This window comes from Olea europaea, chromosome 23 (assembly GCF_002742605.1).
Source record: "Olea europaea var. sylvestris chromosome 23, O_europaea_v1, whole genome shotgun sequence".
Taxonomy (NCBI): domain Eukaryota; kingdom Viridiplantae; phylum Streptophyta; class Magnoliopsida; order Lamiales; family Oleaceae; genus Olea; species Olea europaea.
In genome coordinates, this window is record NC_036259.1 from 5,958,398 (window position 1) to 5,968,208 (window position 9,811).

The following is a 9,811-nucleotide window of genomic DNA, read 5'->3' on the forward strand; positions in this document are numbered from 1 at the left end:
CGCTTGTCGTTCTGTTTATTATTACTCTTGTAAGATAGATTTTTCGATTATGTAGGGACATCAAGAACTTAATAAGAGTGAAATGAGGTACCTAATTCAAATTTTAGGCTGCAAGAAATTATCAGTAGAAACTTGCTTGCATGCTGCACAAAATGATATGCTCTGAGATTGTGTTTTGATAAGATGTGCATAAAATGAAAATTCTATTTTTCGTTAAAATTGAAAACGAAAAATAATTAGGTGTGAAAGATTGTATTAGGTCCCAATAGATTTTGGGTGTGGGGTGGCTTCATCTTGAGTTTCCCTTCAAGTCCACGCCAATGGTTGCGTTGAAATTGTATAAGAGACGAGACAATTATCATGTAAAAGATGTATCCCATGAGATTTGATTTGCTCCAGGTATATGCACTAGGTGTAGTGTTACGTTGTAAACCTATATCAATAGATTCGAAATTATATATATTATATCAAAGACTTGTTAAAGACATAGAGGGGAAATTAACTTAAAATTTCTTTCCAAGTGATATTATTTTTTTAATCGCTTTTTATATTTATGATTGTTAGGATATTTAAAGTTACAAAAAAGTTGAATCAAAATCTAATAACACATTTCATGATATTCATAATTTTTATCCTTTTCAACCATATATTTCATCAATTTTTATAAAAATTTGTTAAATTTTTTATCAAAAGCTTTGTCAAGCAACTCCTTAATGTAATTCTTAATTCATAGCATAGAAATACTCCAAATTCATAAATAAGATTCGTTTAATAACTTTTCATGATAGGAAACAAGTTGAGGTATAATGCTACAACAACCATTGGCATAATGCCATAACAACCGTACGTGGCATTTATATATTTAATCTCTCTTCGTTTTAGATAAAAATCAGAATTTTTTCTAGATTTTTGTAGAGGTTGATGGAATGTTTGATTCAAAAAATGGTAGATCCTAAAAAATGTAGGATTAAAATTTATTGTTAACTTTAACTTAAATTTTAATATATATTTTTGGTCGAATCAAACAAGATCTTAATATTCTATCTATTACATGTCAATCTAAAGTCTCCATTTCAAAATGATTCAAGGCTTCCATTTTAACCCTGCAATCGAATACTATAAAATCAGAATAATATACGGCAGATTATCATATGCCCTTTTAAGAAGATGACAAACAAATTTAGAAACTGTCAAAATTTACATAGAAATCAACCGAGCTATATACAGGTATTCATTATTCGAAATTGAAGATGTCATCAATATTTTGCTCATGTGTATAAATTTTTAAATCACTTTTATTCACACATTCAATTGAACTCTGAAGCAGTACCCAAGTATCCATCACTTATTTATAAATATTTATGAACAAAATAGTTTATAAACGCACTTTCCAGCATGATGCACTAGCACTTTTATCATAATAATTAATTCCCTAGTTAAAACAAGATCTTTTACCTACTTTTGAAATCAAATCAAATAAATCTAAATTATTGTACTGTAGAAATGAATTACAATGCCAGAAAAGATATGAGAACATGTGTATATACCCCTAACGTAAGTAAAAATAAAATGTTGCTCTAATTAATAACTAAAAACATAAATCGAATCACTACAAATGTAATAACTGACAGGTTAAAGAGACCCCACTAACTCATTCATTAATTCAAGCACAAAACATTTAACTGATAATCAGAGTAATCAAGTTTTGGTGAAGTGTTTCCTTTCCAAAGATAGAGTTAGCTGCATTAACAATTCAAATGTGGTTTATGGTACGAATCAGTAGCATTAAATAAACCCTTTTAGGTGTCTTTCATTCTCAATTTCTCACAAATCAAGATTCAATACCTATCTTTTACTTGCAAATTGAGATGATTTCCAATTTTTTTCTCTCGGTTCTTCTAGGTGTTCTTATTTGCACCACCAATGCAAGAAAGCTTATTGGCACCGAGGGTTCTTTCGGCGATGAGAAAAAGTTCTTCTTTGATCACTAGGATTTAGGAGGTAGAGGGCTTGGTGGAGGTGGTGGTGGAGAGTTCGGTGGAGGAGGAGGAGGAGGAGGCGGACTGGCGGAGGAACGAAAGGAGGTTCTGGTTCGGGAGGAGGATTGGGTGGTGGGTTCGAAAATGGTGCTCAAGGAGGAGGTGGAGGTAGAGGTGGAGGTGAAGGATCTGAGGGTGGTTCTGGTTCTGGAGGAGGATTGGGTGGGGGGGTTCGAAAGTGGTTGTGAAGGAGGAGGTGGAGGTAGAGGTGGAAGAACAAGGGGTGGTTCTAGTTTTGGAGGAGGATTTGGTAGTGGGTTCAGAAATGGTGCTCAACGAAGAGGAGGAAGAGGTTTTGGTGGCGGAGGCGGAGACGGAGGCGGAGGCGGTGGTGGAGACGGATTGGGTAGAGGATCTGGTAGTGGATTTGGTGGAGGAGCTGGTGGTGGAATCCTTTGAGTAATTAAAGAAGTTTTAGTCGATACATTTTCATCTCTTAATAAACCATTCCTCACCTTGCGATTTCATGGATCTGTACAAAAAAAAAAAAAAAGAAAAAAAAAAGAGAGAAAAATGTATAGACTCTTTGAACTACTATATTGAAGATGTTTGATTTACTCAAGATTAGTTGAAACAAATTAGTTAATTTAAATGAGCTTCACTGTTTGATTAATTAGACTGTTTCTATTTCCCATGCTTATTTTTTCCATGAAAATATTTATATTTTACAAGGTTAATTTTTGTTCGTTCTTATGATTGTGTCACAAATTTAAAAAGCAAATTATGGAGTTCATTCCCGAATTTCAGTTTTAATATGTTTAAAGGGAACAATTCCAGCATTAAAATACTATGTTTTCTAGACGAATAAAACCCATCGAATGCATATTTCCATCTTAATAAATCCTATCTAACTTGACTACGATGTTCAATTAAAGGTCAGCTTTGACATGCATGCTTAATCGGGGGGGTCTAATATCACACAAAGGCTTGACAGAAATTAAGCCTCTATTTAACAACCATTATTTCAAAATTCTTTTTTTATCATAATTATTTTCAACTGCATATAATTTGTTTCATGGAATCCCAAAAATATTTTCCATTTTTTAACCTCATAATCACCAAAAAGTTACTATTCAAATATTCATTCTTAACAAAAATGACTATGAAACATAGGCTAAATAGCATGAAATGGAGCCAAAAACATTCTTAAATTTATTGGTCATTTACGTTTTCTACCGTAGACTGACATAGCTCCTATGCTTCATAAATGATTTTTCTGGTTGTTTTTCTACTTGTGAGAAACAAAAGACATAGAGCTGTGAGATCTCCATCGTAAATTTCTTGAATTTAGAGTTAGTTTGAGAGACTTTATTTGAAGCGAATTGGAGAATAAGTGGTTAAAAAAGAGAGAAATACAGATTCAGGCACAAAATTATTTTATTGGGTAAATATATGGTTGAAAATGAGTTTGAGGAAAAATAATTTTCAAATAAGCTATACAAAGCAAAAGCTTAGCAAATATTTGCACCGACGAGTGGGCACAGTTTTTATATTGAGATAAACCAGTGAAAGTGTGTTTCTATGTATACGTCTTCTCATTCATATATATATATATATATATATATATATATATATATATATAATCGTTTATAAACATACTTTCCAGCATGATGCACCAGCTTTTTTTATCATAATAATTAATTTCCTAGTTAAAACAGGATCTTTTACTCACAATTTAAATCAAATCAAATCAATCTAAATTATTGCACTATAGAAATGAATTACAATGCTGGAAAGATGTGAAAACATGTGTATTTACCACTAACGTAAGTAAACATATAATATTGCACTAATTAATACCAAAAACATAAACGAATCACTACAAATGTAATAACTACCAGGTTAATGAGGCCCTCACTAACTCACTCATTAATTCAAGCACAAAACATTTAACTAATAATCAGAGTAATAAAGTTTTGGTGAAGTGTTTCCTTTTCAAAGAAACAGTTATCTGCATTAACATTTCAAACGTTGCTCATGGTACGAATCAATAGCATTATATAAACCTTTATAGGTGTCCTACATTCTCATAATCAAGATTCAATACCTCTCTTTTACTTGCAAATTGAGATGAGTTCCAATTTTATTCTCTTTGTTCTTCTTGGCGTTCTTATTTGCGCCGCCAATGCAAGAAAGCTTGTTGGAACAAAGGGTTATTTCAACGATGAGAGAAAATTCTTCTTTGATCACTAGGATTTAGGAAGTGGAGGGCTCGGTGGAGGTGGTGGTAGAGGTTTCGGTGGGGGTGGAGGTGGAGGAACATAAGGAGGTTATGGTTCTGGAGGAGAATTGGGTGGTGGGTTTGGAAATGGTGCTGAAGGTGGAGGTGGAGGGTTTGGTGGAGGTGGTGGTGAAGGATCAGAGGGTGGTTCTGGTTCTGGAGGAGGATTGGGTAGTGGGTTTGGAAGTGGTTCTGGAGGAGAAGGTGGAGGAACAGGGGGTGGTTCTGGTTTTGGAGGAGGATTTGGTGGTGGGATCGAAAATGGTGCTCAAGGAGGAGGAGGGGGTTTTGGTGGCAGAGGCAGAGGCGGATTGGGTGGAGGATCTTGTAGTGGATTCGGTGGAGGAGCTGGTGGTGGAACAGGAGGTGGTAGAATCCCTTGAGTAACATGCATTCCCATCTCTTAATAAACCATTCCTTACGTAGTCATCAATTTCATGGCTCAATTTAAAAGAAGAAGAAAAAAGGAAAAACAAATGTGTAGAGTCATTAAACTACTATAGTGAAGATGTTTGGTATGTACTCAAGTTTAATTGAAACAAATTAGTTAATATAACCTTCATTGGTTGATTAATTGGACAGTTCAATTTCTCATGCTTATTTCTTCCAGCAAATATTTATATGTTATAAGGTTAATTTTTGTTTGTAGTTATAATTCTGTCACAAATTTAAAACGCTACTTATAGAGCTCGTTCACAAATTTCAGGTTTAACTAATATATTTAAGGCGAAAAATTTATTCAAGGATTATAGTATTATGTTTTCGAAACAAATAAAACCTCTCCAATGCTTAGTTCCAAATTAGTAAATCCTTTAAAAAATTCTACTTTTCATTAAAATTGAAAATGAAAAATAATTAGGTGTGACAAATTTTATTAGGTCTCCATAGATTTTGGGATTGAGGCGGCCCCCTCTTGAGGCACCCCTCACGCTCACGCCGATGGTTGTGTTGAAATAGTCTAAGTGACAAGACAATTATTTTGTAAAAGATGTATCTCATGAGATTTGGTTCGACTCCAAATATATATGTACTTGATATTTTGTTACGTTGTAAAGCTATATCAATATATTCGAAATTATATTAGTTATATTGAAGACTCATTAACGACACAGAAGGGAAATCTACTTAAATTTCTTTCTAAGCAATATTAATTTTATAATCTCTTTTTATATTTTTTTTCCTTCATAATCGATATTGCTTTTGTTGACCAACAATCTTGATGTATGAAATGTTATATTTATGATTGTTAGGATATTTAAAATTACTAAAAATTTGAATCAAAGTCAACCAATAATTTTAATCACACATTTCACGAGATTCATGATTTTTATTATTTTCAATCATATATTTCATCAATTTTTATCAAAATGTGTTAAAAAATTTATCAAAAGCTTTATCAAGCAACTCCTTAATGTAATTCTTAATTCATAGCATATAAATACTCCAAATTCATAAATAAGACTTGTTTAGTAACTTTTCATTATAGGAAATAAGTTGAGATATAATGCGATAGTAGCCGCAGGTATAATGCTATAGCAGCCATATGTGGCATTTATATTTAATCCCTCTTTATTTTAGATAAATATTAGATTTTTAGTAGATTTTGATAGAAGTTAATGGATGGAATGTGAGATTAAAAAGTTGTAGATTTCATGAAATGTAAGGTTAAAATTAATTATTAATTTTAACTTGAATTTTAATATTTTTTAGTTGAATCAAGCATGATCTTAATATTCTATCTATTATATGTCAACATAAAGACTCCATTTCAAAATGATTCAAGGTTTCTATTTTAACCATGCAATCGAATATTATAAAATTGGAACAATATAGGGTAGATTATCATGCCCTTATATGAAGATGACACAAACAAATTTAGAAACTGTCGAAATTTACTTTCAGGCTTTCTTTTTTACGGAGAAAAAATATAGAAATCAATCAAGCTATATATAGTATCCAAAATTCGAAATTGAAGACGTTGTCTATATTTTGCTTGTGTGTAAATATTTAAATCACTTTTATTTACACATTCTATCGAACTCTTAAGTAGTACTAGGTATCTTTCCAGCATGATTCACCAGCATTATGTATCATCATAATTAATTTCATAGTTAAAACAGGATCTTTTACTACTTTTAAAATCGAATCAGATAAATCTAAATTATTGCACTATAGAAATGAATTACAATTCCTCTAAAGATATGAGAACGTGTATATACCACTAACCTAAATAAACATATAATATTGCACTAATTAATAACTAAAAATATAAATTGGATCACTACATATTAATGTAATAACTGCCAGGTTAATGAGACACGCATTAACTTACATATTAATTCAAGCATGAAACTTTTAAGGTGCGTTTGATTGTGAGCATGAAATTTCCATGGAAAGGAAATATTTTTTAGGTAATCCAATTGCCTAGAAATTATTTACAAGGAAAATGTTAATTACATGTATTTTATTGACTTAATATTCAACCTAGAAAATATTTCATTTTTCCATCTTTTGGTGTTTGATAGCCATTACTTTTCATGGAAATAATAATTTTTTTCATGAGAATTAGTCAATCAATTTTTTGAAGTGCTAAACAATGGTGCCTTCACAATTAAATAATATTGCATGAAGACCATGATTATTATTATTTTTTGAAGAAGTCATATTTCGACAATATTGTTACAATAAGTAATAAAATTGATAACAAATAAGGAAACGGCCTCACCAATTTAGATTTATACTCATATACTGGAATTAATTTTTCTTCATTTCAATGAAAGGTAATTATCAGATAATCAAATAATCAATGATGAGATTATGTCCAGCATAAAACATGAGAACAAAAAAATAAAAACCAAAAAATCTCTATTGTAAGAAAGTAGCAATTCAAACCAACGTAGATATCATACTTCTACATATATTTGTTGAATTATCCAAGCATGCCATCTTAAAGTAGTGGAGGTGGATCACGACCAAGGTTCTCAAATACCAAATCACGCATGAAGTCTTCATCAGTCAAGCTCATAAATATTCTATCCTGACTCTCATTAGACCGAAATACTTTGATGAGGTGCATTATGTCATGCTTATCTATATTCACGCCTTGTTATTTTTCTAGAACCAATTGCCAATTGATATGGTTGAGCGTATCTAATTTTACTTGAATCTCCATAGCATTAGAAATTTTTTTAGACTATTCAGCAATACTTTTTAGGGCAATGAGACTCATCATTGGGTTGGGTATGTTGAAATCGAATTTTGTTGGTTCCTCCTTCGGCATTACGCTTAGGAGCGTAAGTTGAACTTAGATCTACATCTTCATTTTAACTTTCAACTTCATTCACATTTTCATATGAAAAATAATAAAAAAGAATTTTTTTTTTTTTTTTTAGAATTTTTCATATAATATGAATCATAAATTTTTTTTTTTATTTACGATTTTTTACATACCATGAATGCGTAGGGTTGGCAACGGTTCGGTTTGGTCAAAATCATCACCGAACAACCAATTTTTTGGTCATACCATAACGCACCATAACCACGTAAATCAGTTCGAGTCATTAAAAACCACGAAAATAAATTATTTTTTTATATGTCCAGCCGTCAAATTTTTTAAAAAAAAAATTATGAAAAAAGTTTATGAAAACAAAAACATAATACTAAGCCACTGTAATAAACAACATCCCAAATGAAAATGCAAATAATATCCCAATTCTCAAATACAAAATCCGAATTTAACAAACAGTATTTCAACATTGCTGATTACAACGCAATCTCCTATAGCAAAGTCATTTCCAAAGATAGCCTCCAAGTCATCATAACGAGGACAAAGTTTGGTCGTCCACTTTCTAAACTCTAGCTTTCCCTACAAAAGAAAAAAGTGGAATATGTTTCATCTGTAGTCAATGTTAAAAAGATACTATACTACTAATATTTAATGACTAATAATTTCATTGGTTGATGAAATATTGTACCTTCGAAAACTCCTCCCTAGCCAGAACATCAACTGTGACACATCCAGTTTCAGGATCGAACTCAAAACCACTCATACTCAACAACTGGTGAACTTCAACATATTATTTTTTAGAGTCTTTAATTGTGCCTTCACATTCTTATTTGACACCATGACTCCTCATCCATTTTAGACGGTCTCAATTGCTTTGGAAACGTGATATGATGAAAACCCATTGTCACTCATTTTGTGATCGACCAACACTGGATGCAGTAGTGTAGTTATCATACAATCATCCATTGCATTACTCCAACATACATGACAATTCGTTGAACTAGGATCCACTAGGATTGAGCTTATTTCCTCCACATCTGAATGGATGGTTGGTCTAGGAACTCGAAAAAGTGTCATGGAGCTTTGTCAATTATGTACCATGAAATTTTATGGTCGATCATTAAATAAGAATATGTGAAAAAAAATATATGTCAACAATTAGTCTCTAATAACATCTAATCCAATTACAACATTTAAAATTCTAGCAACCTTATGTCAACCATTACATAAGGACATGGAAAAAAATCTATCTAATATCAATGTTTTCAATTTAAGCAATAGCTAAAAATGAAAGTCTATTAAATTTATGTCCATTACATAAGAACCTAAATTTAAAAAAAAAAAAAAGATTTCAATTGAAATCAACTCTTGTATTCTGATTGGGGAGATAATCAACCCACATTAAATCAGCAATTGTATTCCTCTTATTATATCATACTTCTTGAGCAGTGAAAGATATGTGAACATTTGGAGTTTCATCTTCAGGTACATCAACATGTAGGGTTAACCTCATCATCGCTACTATCTAAGTCCTCCTCACGAACTTCTTCTATGTCATCAATACTTAAGAAGTTGTGGATGGGAAAATAAGTGAGGATTATCTTTGATTGTGTGCCAATGTCATGGTAGAGTTGATGCCTCAAATATGCAAATCATTTTTTAAGCAAACCAATTGTCCTCTTAACAACATTATGTAGAGATGAATGTCAAAAATTGAATTAGTCCTTACTACTTTCAAGACGTTGACCCTTAATGTCTCTTCGATGATAATGAGTCCTATGTTACGATGCAAGAAATTCCAAAACCAATGGAAAGCCAGCGTTGACAAGATAACATTTACCTATTAAAGAGTTGTTATTATATAGCCATTATTTAATTATTATAACTTATACATGAAAGAAATTATTTCAAAATAGTGATACAACTTACCAAAAGGAATTGTTAGTTTAAGCCCTTAGCTTAACATTGCACTCCTTAATAATCGACTGTCATGTGTGAATCACTCCCAACCAGTAAGCACATGTAAATTTCATATCAAATGCGCAAGCTACCAAATCATTTTGAGAAATCACTTGCTTTCTGTTGTGATACCTAGCTTGCCCCTTTAAGGGTACGTTCGTAGCAATATGTGTTCCATCTATTGCCTATAGAGCGTCCTTTAAAAAAAAACCCCAAATATTATAATATTGAAGTTCTAAGAAATATAATGAAATAACTACAAACTTTAACTTGAAAAAATGAGTACCATGGCTTCACATTTTCTTT

The 9,811-nt window shown here is 31.6% G+C and overlaps 1 protein-coding gene and 1 pseudogene across 1 annotated transcript; both read left to right on the forward strand.

Moving 5' to 3' along the window:
- Positions 1-2,123: 2,123 nt before the first annotated feature.
- On the forward strand, positions 2,124-2,438 carry LOC111371962 (glycine-rich cell wall structural protein 2-like). Its single transcript, XM_022994107.1, has one exon. The coding sequence runs from the start codon at positions 2,124-2,126 to the stop codon at positions 2,436-2,438; it is 315 nt and encodes a 104-aa protein (XP_022849875.1).
- Positions 2,439-4,109: 1,671 nt separating this feature from the next.
- LOC111371963 lies at positions 4,110-4,643 on the forward strand (annotated as a pseudogene).
- The last annotated feature ends 5,168 nt before the right edge of the window (positions 4,644-9,811 follow it).